At 46.7% G+C, this 16,373-nt stretch overlaps 2 protein-coding genes across 6 annotated transcripts in view; one reads left to right on the plus strand and one right to left on the minus strand.

Annotated features, from left to right (window-relative positions):
• Positions 1 to 1,462, minus strand: part of PPME1 (protein phosphatase methylesterase 1) — a 24,150-nt gene extending 22,688 nt beyond the window's left edge. Inside the window, exon 1 of the mRNA XM_039346455.1 lies at positions 1,221 to 1,462. Within this exon, the coding sequence (XP_039202389.1) occupies positions 1,221 to 1,321 (101 nt within the window). The 5' untranslated portion in view covers positions 1,322 to 1,462. The remainder of the gene's footprint in view (positions 1 to 1,220) is intronic.
• Positions 1,463 to 4,350: 2,888 nt separating this feature from the next.
• Positions 4,351 to 16,373, plus strand: part of C2CD3 (C2 domain containing 3 centriole elongation regulator) — a 96,241-nt gene continuing 84,218 nt past the window's right edge. For all 5 annotated transcript variants that reach the window (XR_005557062.1, XM_039346458.1, XM_039346456.1 and 2 more), the window contains exons 1-5: positions 4,351 to 4,516; positions 7,668 to 7,937; positions 9,870 to 10,027; positions 13,258 to 13,442; positions 14,722 to 14,948. Coding sequence is in view for 4 of the 5 variants with exons in the window: in XM_039346458.1 (XP_039202392.1) it covers positions 4,456 to 4,516; positions 7,668 to 7,937; positions 9,870 to 10,027; positions 13,258 to 13,442; positions 14,722 to 14,948 (901 nt within the window). In the remaining variant the exon portion in view is untranslated. The remainder of the gene's footprint in view (positions 4,517 to 7,667; positions 7,938 to 9,869; positions 10,028 to 13,257; positions 13,443 to 14,721; positions 14,949 to 16,373) is intronic.

Consider the following 16,373-nt stretch of genomic DNA (forward strand, 5'->3'; position numbering starts at 1 on the left):
CTGCAGGGAGGCCGCTTGTGAGGAGGGGGTCGCGGGTGAAGGCAAGGCTGGGGCAACGGCACGTGTGCCTACAGAGAGGGCTCCGAGTGCCGCCTCTGGCACCCGTGCCATAGGTTCGTCACCACTGCTATATATGACATATGTAAAGACCTACGCCAGGGGTAGGCAACCTTGGCTCTTTTATGACTTGTGGACTTCAACTCCCAGAATTCCTGAGCCAGCATGGGGGAACTATGGCCCCCTTGATGACTTGTGGACTTCAACTCCCAGAATTCCTCAGCCAGCATGGCTCAGCTTGGAAATCTCTCCCTTTCCCCTCAGCGTGGCTGGCTCAGGAATTCTGGGAGTTGAAGTCCACCAGTCATAAAAGAACCAAGGTTGCCTACCCCTGACCTACACCCTTACTTATAAGTAACGTATAAATATTAATCGCTGCCCCCCCCCAAGCCTGACCCCCCCTACAGCATCTCTCATCCAGGTCTTCTCAACCCCCCCCCCCTCCAGGCAGGCTGGAGGGGGTGGGAGTCCATTGGGGTGGGGGGGTTAGCCCTGTCCTTGGTGCTGGTTCTCCTGGGGATCTACCCCCTCCCCTTGTCAAAGGGAGCATGTTTGAGGGGGGGTCCTGGTTGGCTGGGGATGATGGGAAAGGGATCTCCGCAGGACAGGAGGATGGCAGTTGGGGAGGGGGAGGCGGTGGGGGTATTTCAAAGGAGTGTGTGTGTGTATGTTAGAAGGACCAGTCCCAAGGAGGGGGGCAAAATGAGCAGTGGTCCAGATGAGGGGGGGGGGGAGAGAAGAGACCCTCCCCATGATCCAGCTTGGCGGGGGGGGGGAGGGAGAAGGGAAGAGACCCTCCCATACATTAATCTCACTTGGAAGCCCGGATTTTGATCTGGGCGACCTATAAACGGAATAAATCCCATCCAACGGGATCGGGAACGTGGGGAGGGGGCTCGCAGGGACCCCCCCTCCACGGCCCTGCTGGCAGGGGATAATGGGAGATGTAGTCCAGCGTCCTTGCAGGGGTACTAGGGTCATCCCCCCTCCCCCTCCCAGCCCCCCCAATCCTCCCCCTTCGGGCCACGCCCCCTCCTCTGCTCCCCATTGAAGAGGGGTGCCCCCCGCCGCCCATGACGTCACCGCTGGCCTCCCCGCTTCCCTCCCGTGACGTCACCGCCGCGGGGGCCCCCGTGACGTCACCGCCGCCGCCGCCGTCCTACCCCATGCGCATCTTGGGAGGGGCCTGGCCGCTGCCTCCGGCGGGGCCCGGCGGGCGAGGGGGCAGGCGGCCGAGCTGCAGCTGCTTCTCCAGGGCGGACATGGCGAGGGGGACGCGGGGCCCGGCGAGCAGCGCAGCGGCCGAGGGGCGTGGAGGATCCGGCCCCCGCCTTCCCAGAAGGAGCCGCCGGCCCGCCGCTCCCAGCAGCCCCTCCGCGCTCGCCCGGAAGGGAGGGGCTCCCGCCCCGAGGCAGGACGGGAAAGGCAGTCCCGGCGGGGCTGCGATCGGGGCACGCCCGGCGACGCACGTCCGGAAGTTGCCGAAAGGCACCCTGGGAAGCGGAGTATGAAAATGGAGTACGGGCGAAGAGGAGTCTGTTCGACCGACCGAGAGAGGCTTGGTGGAGCCATAGAGATAATAATTAGAGTGATCTAAACTGGCAAGATCGGTTTTTTTCGCCATGTATACCTGTGTTGTTTCTCTGAGTCATATATCTATGTGTATGTGGGTATATGTATTACTATTACTATTACCATTATTATTGTTATTGTTATTTATTTTGGTCTCATGTTTATGCAGTGTATGTTGGAGATGGTTACCCTTGGAGAATTGTCTGCAACAAAATGTTATTTTAATGTATTAATCTACATTTAAATTGACAATAAAGATATTATTCTATTCTATTCTACACTATTCTATTCTATATTTCTTTTCTATTCTATTCTGTTCTGTAATTCTATTCTATATATCTGTTCTATTCTATATTCTATTCTGTATTTCTATTTTATTCTATATATCTATTCTATTCTACTCTATTCTTTATTTCTATTCTGTTCTGTAATTCTATTTTATATTTCTATTCTATTCTGTATTTCTATTCTATTCTGTATATCTATTCTACTTTATTCTGTATTTTATTCTATTCTGTTCTGTATTTCTATTCTATATATCTATTCTATTCTATATTCTATTCTGTATTTCTATTCTATTCTGTTCTGTAATTCTATTCTATATTTCTATTCTGTATTTCTATTCTATTCTATATATCTATTCTATTCTACCCTATTCTATTCTGTATTTCTATTCTGTTCTGTAATTCTATTCTATATTTCTATTCTGTATTTCTATTCTATTCTATATATCTGTTCTATTCTACTCTATTCTGTATTTCTATTCCATTCTATATATCTATTCTATTCTACTCTGTTCTATTCTGTATTTCTGTTCTATATATCTATTCTATTCTACTCTATTCTGTATTATTCCATTCTATATATTCTATTCTATTCTACTCTATTCTGTATTTCTATTCTATTCTGTTCTGTAATTCTGTTCTATATTTCTATTCTGTATTTCTATTCTATATGTCTATTCTATTCTATTCTATTCTATTCTGTATTTCTATTCTATTCTGTTCTGTAATTCTGTTCTATATTTCTATTCTATTCTATATATCTATTCTATTCTACTCTATTCTATTCTGTATTTCTATTCTGTTCTGTAATTCTGTTCTATATTTCTATTCTATTCTGTATTTATTCTATTCTATTCTATTATCTACATTCCCTATTTTATCACTGGAGTCATTGTACAGATAGTCCTTGACTTACCACCACAATTGAGACAAATATTTCTGTTGCTAAGCAAAACTTTTCTAAGTGAATTTTGCTCCATTTTACCACCTTCCTGGCCACAGTTGTTAAGTGAATCACTGCAGTTGTTCAATTAGTAATCCGATTGTTAAGTGAACCTGGCTTCCCCCACTGTAATAAGGTCACAAAAGGAGATCACATGACCCCGGGACACTGCAACCGTCATAAATATGAGTCAGTGGCAAAGTGTTCAAATTTTGATCATGTGACCAAGGGTCGAAAATGTGAAAAATGATCGTAAGTCCCTTTTTTTTAGTGCCCTTGTAGCTTTGAACGGCCACTAAATAAACTGTCGTAAGTCGGGGATTGCCTGCAAATACGGAGAAGCTTGATAGCCAAATTGTTTGCATGCAAGCAATTCAACACTGAGGAGGGAAGAAAGGGGGGTAAGGCCCAATCCTCATGGAAAATTACAGTAGAAGAAGTAACTTTGCATGTTGGCCGTACAACTACAACTCCCATGCTCCAGGGCCAGACTGGAAAACAAGAGTGCTGCAGCTCTTATCGGAATCATTGGGGAATTGGCTTTCTTCCCCTGACATCAACAAAAATGCAGTCTTGCGGTAGATATGCCACTGCCCTGGTAAAGAAGGGATTAGGATTAAAATGTGATATTTCCCCCAAAATTAATTTCACTGTTTTCTCGCTCTATAATAATGTTTTTCAATCTTAAGGTGGGTGGCTGGCTGGGGCATTCTGGGAATTGAAGTCCACATCACCTGAGTCCATACAACAGGGGTCTTCAAACCTGGCCCTTGTGTGCCTGGCTGAGAAATTCTGGGAGTTGAAGTGCACAAGTCATAAAAGGGCCAAGTTTGAAGACCCTCCTGGACTTCAACTCCCAGAATTCCTCAGCTAGGCATGCTGGCTGAGGAATTCTGGGAGTTGAAGTCCACAAGTCATCAAAGGGCCAAGTTTTTTTTTTTAACCAACAAGACAAAACAGAACAAAGCAAAACAGAACAAAGCAAAACATAACACACAATATATACTCCTTTTTTTACAGCAATTACGTAACGGTAATCTAATATTTACATTTCCCCCTTCTTCTTCTTTAAATATTTGTCCTTATAGCCCCATCATTTCTTATTTACATTTTTCTTCCTTCATGTTCTACTTCTTACTAAGAATAATTCATATTATTATGAATGAACGCTGGCTGAGGAATTCTGGGAGTTGAAGTCCACAAGTCATAAAAGGGCAAAGTTTGAAGACCCCCCCCCCGGACTTCAACTCCCATAATTCCTCAGCTAGGCACGCTGGCTGAGGAATTCTGGGAGTTGAAGTTCACAAGTCATAAAAGGGTCAGGTTTGAGGACCCCCTGCCATACAGGAAGCCTACACATGAGTCCACACATGTTAAAGTCCACGCCTCAAGCCCGCCCATCTTAAACGGCTCCAAGTTGGGGGGGAAGTGTGTTTCTAACAATTTTCGTATCTCTATGTTCCCTCGCAAAGCTTTCTGGGAATGGTAGTTGAAGTGGCGGACCGCTCGAGGCCGCGGCCCTCCCGCCATTTTCCCAGCAGGCCGCGCGGCGGCGGCGGCGCCCGTTGCTAGGCAGCGGCTCCGGGCCTAGTGGCGAGGATGAAGCAGAAGAAGAGCAAAGCCGGGCCGGGCCGGGCGGCGGCCGGCCGTCGTCGGACGGGTGGGTGAGGGAGGTCGAGGCCGGGCTGGGTCAGTCCCTGTCGCCTTCCCACAACCCCAGCGGCTGACCCGGGTTCGCAAAAGGCTCGGACGTGGGAAGAGACGCTTTGCTTTTTTTCCTCTCCTGCAAAGGATTTCCTTAAGAGTTAGACGAAGAGGCGGACGGGGGACCACCAGGAGATCCCAGAGGGCAGGAGAATGGGAGGGAGACCGAAGGCGGTTGGAAACCACTTGTGAAAAATGTCGTGTTTTTATGCACTCTTAAGGAGAGCCAGAACTGATGGAATGGGGAATGGCAGCAGGCTAGATAACCAGGAGAACTGGTTCTGAGTTCGAGTTCTGCCTTGGGTACCAAGTGAGCTGGTGGGGGGGGCAAGGTCAACGAAGGCAGAAGACGTGGGAACAGATGCTTTGTTTTGTTTGTTTTTCCTCTCCTGTTGCTGCGAAGGATTTCCCAGACGGAGAGTTGGATGGGGGACCACCTGGAGATCCCACAGGGCAGGAGAAGGAGAGGAAGACCCTAGAGGAAGGCGGTGGGAAACCACTTGTGGAAAATGTCGTGTTTTTGTGCACTCTAAGGAGAGCCACAGTTGATGAAATGGGGAATGGCAGCAGGCCAGATACCGGCAGAAGTTTGAGAACTGGTTCTGAGTTCGAGTTCTGCCTTGGGTACCAAGTGAGCTGGCGGGGGGGGGGCAAGGTCAATGAAGGAAGAAGATGTGGGAATAGATGCTTCCCCCCCCCTGCTGTTGCTGCGAAGGATTTCCCAGACGAAGAGTTGGATGGGGGACCACCTGGAGATCCCAGAAGGCAGGAGAATGGGAGGGACACCCTAGACGAAGATGGTGGGAAACTAGTTGTGGAAAATGTCGTGTTTGTATGTACTATAAGGAGAACCACCTTGATGGAATGCAGAATGGCAGCAGGCTACATAACCAGGGGAACTGGTTCTGAGTTCGAGTTGTGCCTTGGCCACAAAATGAGCTGCGGGCCCCCACTGTCGACAAAGGCAGCAGATGTAGGAGGAGATGTCTTGCCTTCTCTCTCCTGTTGCTGCAAAGGATTTCCCAGCTGAAGAGATAGATGGGGGACCACCAGGAGATCCCAGAGGACAGGAGAATGGGAGGGACGCCCTAGAGGAAAGTGGTGGGAAACTCCTTATGCACTATAAGGAGAACCGCCTTGATGGAATGGGGAATGGCAGCAGATTAGATACTGGGAGAAGTTTGGGAACTGGTTCTGTGTTCGAGTTCTGCCTTGGGATCAAAGCGAGCTGGGGCGGGCACTATCGATGAAGGCAGACGACGAGGGAATAGATGCTTTGCTTTTTCCTCTCCTGGCTGTTGCTTGAAAGGATTTCCCAGAGAAAGAGATGAATGGGGGACCACCAGGAGATCCCAGAGAGCGGGAGAATGGGAGGGCCACTCTAGAGGAAGGCAGTGGGAAACCAGTTCTGGAAAATGTCGTGTTTTTATGTACTTTATAAGGAGAGCCGCCTTGATGGAATGGCAGCAGGCTGGATAAGCAGAACTTCAAGAACTGGTTGCCAGTTGCCAAGCATCTGATCTGATCACGCGATCGCGTGGATGCTGCAACGGTCGTGCGAGTGAAAAAAACGGTCATAGGTCCCTTTTTTCTGTACCTCTGTAACTTTGAATGGTCACTAAAAAAAGGGGGTTGTAAGTCAAGGACTATCTGTACCTTTTTTTAAAAAAAAAACCAACTTTTTAATAATAATAAAGTTGGAAGGGACCTTGGAGGTCATCAAGTCCACCCCCGTGCTCAGGCAGGAACCCTACACCATCTCAGACAAATGCCTGTTCAGTCTCTTCTTAAAAACCTCCAGTGTTGGAGCATTCACCGCTTCTGGAGGCAAGTAGTTCCACTGGTTAATTGTTCTAACTGTCAGGAAGTTTCTCCTTAGTTCCAGGTTGCTTCTCTCCTTGATGAGTTTCCACCCGTCGCTTCTTGTCCTGCCTTCTTCAGGCGCTTTGGAGAATAGCTTGACTCCCTCTTCTTTGGGGCAGCCCCTGAGATATTGGAAGACTGCTATCACCTCGTCCTTCTCTTCATTAAACTAGACAGACCCAATACCAGCAACCGTTCCTTGTATGTTTTAGCCTCCAGTCCCCTAATCATCTTTGTTGCTCTTCTCTGCACTCTTTCCAGAGTCTCAACATCTTTTTTACATCGTGGTGACCAAAACTGGATGCAGGATTCCAAGTGTGGCCTTACCAAGGCCTTGTAAAGTGGTATTAATACTTCACGTGATTCTATCCCTCTGTTAATGCAGCCTAGCACTGTCTTGGCTTTTTTGGCTTTTTTTATTGCTCTGTAAGCTGCTCCATAGTTGCCAGAACACTGAGATGGGTGGCATATAAATTTAATAATGAGGAGGAGGAGGAGGAAGGGACCTTGGAGGTCATCTAGCCCACCCCCCTGCTCAGGCAGGAAGCCCTATACCAGGGGTAGGCAACCTTGGCCCCTTCATGACTCGTAGACTTCAACTCCCAGAATTCCTGAGCCAGCATGGCTCAGCTTGGAAACCTCTCCCTTTCCCCTCAGCATGGCTGGCTCAGGAATTCTGGGAGTTGAAGTCCACGAGTCATGAAGGGCCAAGGGTACCTACCCCTGCCCTATACCATTTCAGACAAATGGCTGTCTAGTCTCTTCTTAAAAAGTTCCAGGGTTGGAGCATTCACCCCTTCTGGAGGCAAGGAGTTCCACTGGTTAATTGTTCTAACTGTCAGGAAATTTCTCCTTAATTCCAGGTTGCTTCTCTCCTTGATTAGTTTCCACCCGTTGCTTCTTGTCCTGCCTTCAGGCACTTTGGAGATGATTATGAAGATTAACAGAATAACAGAGTTGGAAGGGACCTTGGAGGTCATCTAGTCCAACCCTCTGCTCAGACAGGAAACCTTATACCATTTCAGACAAATGGTTGTCCAGTCTCTTTTTGAAAACCTCCAGTGATTTCTGGTGGCAAGTCATTCCACGGGTTCATTGTTCTAACTGTCAGGAAATTCCTCCTTAGTTCCAGGTTGCTTCTCTCCTTGATGACTTTCCATCCGTCGCTTCTTCTGCCTTCTGGCGCTTTGGAGGTCATAATAGTCATCATCTAATTTAATTTGCGCTCTGTTCTTTCTCTGCAGCTCTCAGCGATGTCTCCCCTTCTACCAGTTTACCGCCTCTGGTGGAAGGAGCCCTGCGCTGCTTCCTCAAGCTGACCGTTAGCAAAATCCTGTGGATGGTCGCCAAGCTGCCGGTGCCGTCCCTGGTTCGGGTGAGATGGTGGGGAGAAACCAGCAACGGCACCATCTTCGTTCCCCAGGATGCTTCCCAGCCGGAGCAGAAGATCCTGAACACCACCACCTGCTACCCAGTGCGATGTGGGCCCAAGCAGTTTGCCTCTTACCTGGCAGGTAAGAGCTGGCTCTTTGCAACTCATAGGGTGACCGGTTGAACGGGTGTGCCCTGGATGTGCTCAGTCCACAGAGGTCCTCTGGAAAGGGCCACACATTGGCTATTTTTAGGGTGGACAAGAGAAATGGTTAAGTGCAATTGAGAAGTACGAGAATCGTAACATCTTCAGTGCTAGAAGGGAGGAGGAGGAGAAGGAGGAGGAGGAGGAGGAGGAGGAGGAGGAGGAAGGACTGTGGGGTCCTTGGTGATCCCTGAGCTGGGTGGTTTTCTTGCAGAGGTTTCATGACCCAACTAGGTAACAACTTCAGAGCTAGAAGAGAGGGGGGGTGGAGAGGAGGAGGAGGAGGAGGAGGTCTGTGGCATCCTTGGTGCTCTCTGAGCTTGGCGGTTTTCTTGCAGACGTTTCGTTACCAAACTAGGGAACATCATCAGTGCTTCAAGAGAATTGCAAATGGAGTGTTTCTAAAACTTAACTTTATTTTAAGACAGTGGTTCTCAACCTTTTTAATGCCGCGACCCCCAACCGGTCATAAGTCGAGGACTACTCAACCGGTCGTAAGTCGAGGACTGCTCAACGGGTGCAGCACCGTTTGCAGAATGGGACTTTTGGTGGGCTCAGCAGGGCAGAGACAGCCTGGACAATTCCCGTTGGCTTTGGAAAGCCAATAGAATTAGACTCTATTCAAGAGAGTCTCTTCTATTGGCTTTCAAAAGCCAATAGAAGAAAAGGGAGTAGCACAGCTAAGGAAAAGGGGGGAAAAAATGGCGGACGGCGTTGTTTGGCGACCCCTGTGAAATGGTCGTTCGACCCCAAATGGGGTCCCCACCCACAGGTTGAGAACTACTGTTTTAAGACATTCACTCATTATTATGATCCGGACAGTTGCTTGTTTGTTAAAATATGTGATTGTCCCTTTCCTTATTTTATCCTAAATCCCCCATTTCCTTCCCCCCGTCCCCCTCCCTTACCATAGGCATATTGTTCCTAATTTTCCCTTATCTATATAAACTCAATAAAATATTGTTTAAAAAAAAAGAGAGAATGGGGTTTGAAGAAGAGGAGGAGGAGGAAGGACTGTGAGGTCTTTGATGCTCTCTGAGCTTGGTGGTTTGCTGGCAGACATTTCATTACCAAACTAAGGAACATGATCAATGCTTCAAGGGAGTGGGTTTTGAAGAAAGAAAAGAAAAGAAAGAAAGAAAGAAAGAAAGAAAGAAAGAAAGAAAGAAAGAAAGAAAGAAAGAAAGATAAAGGAAGGAAGGAAGGAAAGAAAGAAAGAAAGGAAGGAAGGAAAGAAAAAAAAAGAAAGGAAAGGAAGGAAGGAAGGAAGGAAAGAAAGAAAGAGAAAGAAAGAAAGAAAGAAAGAAAAAGAAAGAAAGAAAGAAAGAAAGAAAGAAAGAAAGAAGGATTAATGTAGGAGTCTTCAAACTTGGCCCTTTTATGACTTGTGGACTTCAACTCCCAGAATTCCTCAGCCAGGCATGCGTGCCTGGCTGAGATTGTGGGGTCCTTGGTGCTCTCTGAGCTTGGTGGTTTCCTTGCAGACGTTTCATTACCAAACTAGGAAACATCATCAGCACCAGTAGGGAGTGAGGTTTGCTCTTAATTTATATTCTAGTCTAGTGCCTTGGTCAAGGAGCAAACAATACCCAATCAAGGAACTGCCAGACAAGCTAACAGCCAACACCCCAGCCCAGGAACCACCAAGACCGCTTCCACTAATATCCCCCCCTCCCTTCTAGCACTGACAATGTTACCTAGCTGGGTCATGAAACGTCTGCAAGAAAACAAACCGACTCAGGGACCCTCAAAGACACCCCGGTTCAACTGTATACGACAGATACGGTTTTGAAGTAGATCCCTACCCTTCGAATTCGTATGTTGCTTATCCAGTTGGACCAATTTGATCCTCTTTGCTGGCTTCCGACAGATATGGGGGCTCTTCTTTTGGAAGTAATGACCCAATCAGACCACCTTCCGATCGGACGGGTTCAAATCAAGGGGCTGGCTCAGCTCTCCCCCAGCCACCCAATCAGTGGATTTTTCACCATCGTTTCTCCATCGTCAGAAAAGATGGGAGAGCTGCAGGTGAGTCAAAATTCTTTTTTTTTTCTCTCTGCTGCCTGGCCTCAACTCCAAATATTGCGGTGGTTCTCAATCTTTTTAATGCCGCGACCCCCAACTGGTCGTAAGTCGAGGACTACTCAACCGGTCGTAAGTCGAGGACTACTCAACGGGTGCAGCACCGTTTGCAGAATGGGACTTTGGGCGGGCTCAGCAGGGCAGAGACAGCCTGGACAATTCCTATTGGCTTTTGAAAGCCAATAGAATGAGACTCTATTCAAGAGAGTCTCTTCTATTGGCTTTCAAAAGCCAATAGAATAAAAGGGAGCAGCACAGCTAAGGAAAAGGGGGGAAAAAATGGCGGACTGCGTTGTTTGGCGACCCCCGTGAAATGGTCGTTCGACCCCAAATGGGGTCCCAACCCACAGGTTGAGAACCACTGAAATATTGTAAATAAGGATCAATTTAAAATGCACACAATGTCAAGGTCAACGCTGCTCACATCGGATGTTTTTCCACTGACAACAGAGGGAAATGTAGCCATCTTGTTCCTTTTGCTTTTAGAGTTAGAATTAGATGATGCTAGGAAGGGGGGATGTGAATGAGAGTCCAGCTAGACATAACAGCTCTAGACCTAGCATGAGAAACAAGGTTATTGTAGCCAGAAATGATAAGAAATGGTGGGCTGGAGAACTGGAGGGGAAGCCTGCGTTTCAAGCTAATTGGGGAATGTGATTTATGACTGCGAATCGGAGTGGGGAATTGTGCTTTGGTACTATGTGCTCTGGGGAGGGGAATTCAGATTTTGGCTTAAGAGTCTTTAAGGTAAACAATGCCTCGAAGTTTCATCTGTCGGAACCATGACATTAATTAGTAATAATCTGGATGTTCTAAAGCAGTGGTTCTCAACCTGTGCGTCAGGACCCCATTTGGGGTCAAATGACCATTTCACGGGGGTCGCCAAACCATGCTGTCCGCCATTTTTTTCCCTTTTCCCTAGCTGTTCTACTCCCTCTTACTGGTGGCCACACCCACTTGGGGTTCACCACAACATGGGGAACTGTATTATGGGGTCACGGCATTAGAAAGGTTGAGAATCACTGTTCTAAAGCAACAGACCCCAACCTTTCCAGTTTTGTGGACCGGTGGCGTTAGCGGTGGAGAACGGACGTCTCTGCATAGGTAGCTCCGTTTGCACCAGTTGCTGGTGTGTGTGGAGATTTGCGCATGGGCAGGCACCCTCACCGTTCACGCAAGTGGAGCGGCGTGAATGCGCTCACCCACTGCTTGTGCAGACTGGTTCTGAATGGGCCTTGACCCGGAGGTTGGGGACCCCTATTCTAAAGCAGTTGTTTTGATTATCCGGAGGATTCATTTTATCTGCATCCCACTTTTACTATTCTTACAAATAACTTAAGGCAGCGAATATATCCAATGCTCCTTCTCTCTCCTCTTTTTCCCCACAAGAACCTTTTGGAAAATGAGTTGCTCAAAATCAGGTTTCTGATATTGGTGCAGACAACTCAAAAGGGTTGTTGAATGTTGTGCAAAGATTTAGAAAATATTAAAGCAAGATAGATAGATAGATAGATAGATAGATAGATAGATAGATAGATAGATAGATAGATAGATACAGGCAGACATAATGGATGAAGAGATGGTAGATGATAGATACAGATAAATAATAGAGATAGATAGATAGATAGATAGATAGATAGATAGATAGATAGATAGATAGATAGATAGATACAGGCAGACATAATGGATGAAGAGATGGTAGATGATAGATACAGATAAATAATAGAGATAGATAGATAGATAGATAGATAGATAGATAGATAGATAGATAGATAGATAGATAGATAGATAGATAGATACAGGCAGACATAATGGATGAAGAGATGGTAGATGATAGATACAGATAAATAATAGAGATAGATAGATAGATAGATAGATAGATAGATAGATAGATAGATAGATAGATATAGACAGACAGACAGACAGACATGATGGATGAAGAGATGGTAGATAATAGATATAGATAAATAATAGATAAACATAGGTAGGTAGATAGGTAGGTAGGTAGATAGGTAGGTAGATAGGTAGGTAGGTAGATAGATAGATAGATAGATAGATAGATAGATAGATAGATAGATAGATAGATAGATAGATAGATAGATAGACAGACAAGACAGAGAGAGAGATGTAGACAGACAGACAGACATAATGGATGAAGAGATGATAGATGATAGATACAGATAAATAATAGACATAGATAGATAGACAGACAGACAGACAGACAGACATGATGGATGAAGAGATGGTAGATGATAAATATAGATAAATAATAGATGGACATAGGTAGGTAGATAGATAGATAGATAGATAGATAGATAGATAGATAGATAGATAGATAGATAGATAGATAGATAAATAGATAGACGTAGACAGACAGACATAATGGATGAAGAGATAGTAGATGATAGATACAGATAAATAATAGGCAGACAGACATAGATAGACAGACATAAATAGACATAGATAGATAGATATACGTAGACAGACAGACATAATGAATGAAGAGATGGTAGATGATAGATACAGATAAATAATAGAGATAGACAGACTGACAGATAGATAGACACAGAGAGAGACAGACAGACAGACAGACAGACAGACAGACAGACACATCTCTCTGGAATCGTAAATGTTCTGGATAGCCTTAAGCAAACCATTATCTCCCAGCTTCTCCTGGAAATTATATTGTTGTTATTATTGTTGTTCCCTTTAAGTCAGCTTTTTGACCAGCCAGTTTTCTTGGGAAGATTTCCGAAGTGGTTTGCCATGGCCTCCTTCCAAAGGCTATGAGAGCGGGACTGGTTGATTTTGTACCTAAGGCAGGATTAGAACTCAGGATATCCCGCTTTCTATCCTGGTGCCTTCACCATTACAACTGCCTGGCTCTCTTGTCCAAAAAAAAGATTTTCTTGCAAAACTGTTATAAAGATTAGCGAGAAGCCCCTGAAGTCTTGTAAACCTTCCACCTGTTAGATCAGGGGTCTTCAAACTTGGCCCTTTTATGACTCGTGGACTTCAACTCCCAGAATTCCTCAGCCAGGCATCCCTGCCTGGCTGAGGAATTCTGGGAATTGAAGTCCACGAGTCATAAAAGGGCCAAGTTTGAAGACCCCTGCGTTAGACAGAGTGTGAATTGGGAGCTGTTCTTACGGGCTTGCTCAAATGCCCCACTGCAGATATCCCTGCATCTGGAACCTCTGTCCGATGTGTACGAAAGCAGCCACACGGTCCCCAGCGCACATGCGAACAAAGATGCTGCAGATTTCAGCCACTCCCTTGCTCCGTCCCAGATCCACAGACCAGCTGGCACACACCTTCATGGAAGAGAGTCCATAGGCAGCAGCAGAGCAAGTACTCCAAGGTACGTTTTTTTAAACTCTTCTGTCAACTAGGATTTTAAAAAAATCAGCCCTAAAGGTTCCAAAATGTATATTTCCTATCTTTTTGGAAAAAAAGAACTGCTGGCTTTATAGGATAGCCATGCTTTTAATATTGTACATATACGTGTATGCGTGTTATGTTATATTTTAGAATAGAATAGAATAGAATAGAATAGAATAGAATAGAATAGAATAGAATAGAATAGAACAGAGCTTTAATACAAATCTAAAATTACCAGATTAAATATTTCCTCTCTTTTCCTCTTAGTATTTACCGTCTCATATTTAAACTAATACAATTCTTATTATATCGATTAAATAAAAATAACATTCTTACATTTATCCATAATTTTTAGCTTATACACATCCTAGTTATTTAACATTCGGTCTTTATAGACAATCAGTGTCCTAATTAGTTTTTCCCAATTTTTAGTTTCCCGTTAATATTTGAATCTGACCTTTTGTTGTTTATAATGTCCAAATTTTGACATACCAAATTTCCTTTTATCCCAGTGGTTCTCAATCTTTTTAATGCCGCGACCCCCAACTGGTCGTAAGTCGAGGACTACTCAACCGGTCGTAAGTCGAGGACTACTCAACTGGTGCAGCACCGTTTGCAGAATGGGACTTTTGGCGGGCTCAGCAGGGCAGAGACAGCCTGGACAATTCCTATTGGCTTTTGAAAGCCAATAGAATGAGACTCTATTCAGAAGAGTCTATTCTATTGGCTTTCAAAAGCCAATAGAATAAAAGGGAGTAGCACAGCTAAGGAAAAGGGGGGGAAAAAATGGCGGACTGCGTTGTTTGGCGACCCCCGTGAAATGGTCGTTCGACCCCAAATGGGGTCCCGACCCACAGGTTGAGAACCGCTGCTTTATCCAATTCATCACAAGGTCTAATATTCAGGATCCACCTCTTATCTATTCAGACGTACTCTATTTCTCACCATCTTACACCATCTGATGAATAATACAGCATAACGTTCTTATTTCCTATTAATTTCCCAATATTTCTCCACTCTCCTCGGTGGAGAAGGGTTTTTCCCACGGACCGGAGGGTGTGTGGTTTTGTGTGCTGCCTGCCTCCCACGGATGGGGCTTTGCTTGTTTGTGCAGACCGGTTGCTGGTGTGCCACGGCCCAGTACCGGTCCACATACCGGGGGTTGGGGACCCCTGTACTAAGATAACCCCAACATCTGAAACCACCGCAGGGATCCCAAGCCAGCCTGAACTGAGTTTCCCGGGGCGCTTATGTTTCAGGGGAAAAGATCACTTATATTTCCAAGAGAACTCGGAGAATATCCTGAGGAGTATTTCCGGATCTCAACACCACCCGAATTGCGTCTTGAACGCAAAGGATCCCAAGCCACAAAGGGTGTTTTTGGACAGCTCTGATCCAGAGGCACAAATGAAGTCAGACAAGGAAAGCGCAGCGCCTGTCCGTGTTCTTCCTTGCAACAGTCCAGCCACGAAGGATCTCCTGGCAGGTAAGCTGGTATGAAACACAACCGCCTAGGCGGTCCTTGACTTAACCACTGTTCATTTAGCGATCATTTGAACGTACGACGGCACTGGGAAAAAGTGACTTAGGACAGTGATGGTGAACCTTTTAGAGACCGAGTGCCCAAACTGCAACCCAAAACCCACTTATTTATCACAAAGTGCCAGGGCCGCATCAGCATTGTGGTACCCTCGGGGGGGGGGGCAGGGAGGCGCCTCTGAGTGCCGCCTCTGGCACGCAAAAACCTGGGGCACAAAAATGGGCCCACCGTGCTGCAAGGTGCAAAAACGGCTGCTGCCGCACCGCAGGGTGCAGATACAAGGCGCTACACCACGCAAGAACAGGGCAGGGCTCGTGAGTATCATGCAGGCACTAGCCCCGCCCCATTTGCAGTGTGTACGTGCTCGTGGCCCCGTGCGCGCACGCACGCATGTAGAATGCTTCCCCCCCTTTTCTTCCAGTCCACCAATTGACAATGGTTGGTGACCTCTACTCTACCACCTCTACTCAAGCTTGCTAGTTGGCTGCGCCTCCTTTGTGCTGGGCGGGGCTCCTGCTCTGGGTGGCGGCCTGATGGACCTGCTGCTGGCAGCGGGGGCGCGCGTGCCATAGGTTCTCCACCACTGACTTAGGACGTTTTTTCAGACTTACAATCATTGCAGCCTTCCCCACAGTCACGGGAACAAAATTCAGACATTCGGCAACTGGCATGTACTTAGGATGGTTGCGGTATCATGTGATCTCCTTTTGTGACTTCCGGACAAGCTGTTGTGATTTCTTGCCGGCCAGTGGACCCGGCAGCTGAGTCTGGGGAATCAGAGGAGGAGAAGGAAGGGACATCAGAATCAGAGAAAGGCTCTGAGCAGCTTCCAGACTTACAGTCTGACAAGGAGCCTGGCCCCTCTAGTCGCGCTCAGGCTGAGACACAGCTGTGCTGGGAGGCTGAGTTGGACAGTGATGAAGAACAGCTGGGACAAATCCCGGATGCACGAAAGCACCAGCAGACAGAGAGTGTAGGACAGAGGGATGCAATGGGGCGGCTCCAAAGGCAAAGGAGAAGGCATTAGGAAGCCACACCTGGGCTGCATCATAAAAGGGAAGGTGTGGGAGGTGCTGGTGGCTAAAGGCAACCGTTCGTGTTGAGGAATCGAGTTTCTGAGAACTATGTTTATTTGCCTTGGACATTGACTCAGGTCTGTGAATAATAAAAGGGGATTGTTTTTTGCCTGTGGTTCCAGCTTGCTTGATGGAAGAGCTTAACCAGGACTCAACGTGGGCTGGGACAGAACACGAGCAGAGTCAACGGGGAAGCTGGATTCACTTAACAACCGTTGGAAGTTACAACGGCACTGAAACGGGACTTATGACCGTTCTACACACTTAACGACCATTGCAGCATCCCTGTGGCCAC

The sequence above is a fragment of the Crotalus tigris genome, unplaced genomic scaffold (genome assembly GCF_016545835.1).
Source record: "Crotalus tigris isolate CLP2741 ecotype Arizona unplaced genomic scaffold, ASM1654583v1 scf7180000017997.644853, whole genome shotgun sequence".
In the NCBI taxonomy this organism is placed as follows: Eukaryota; Metazoa; Chordata; class Lepidosauria; order Squamata; family Viperidae; genus Crotalus; species Crotalus tigris.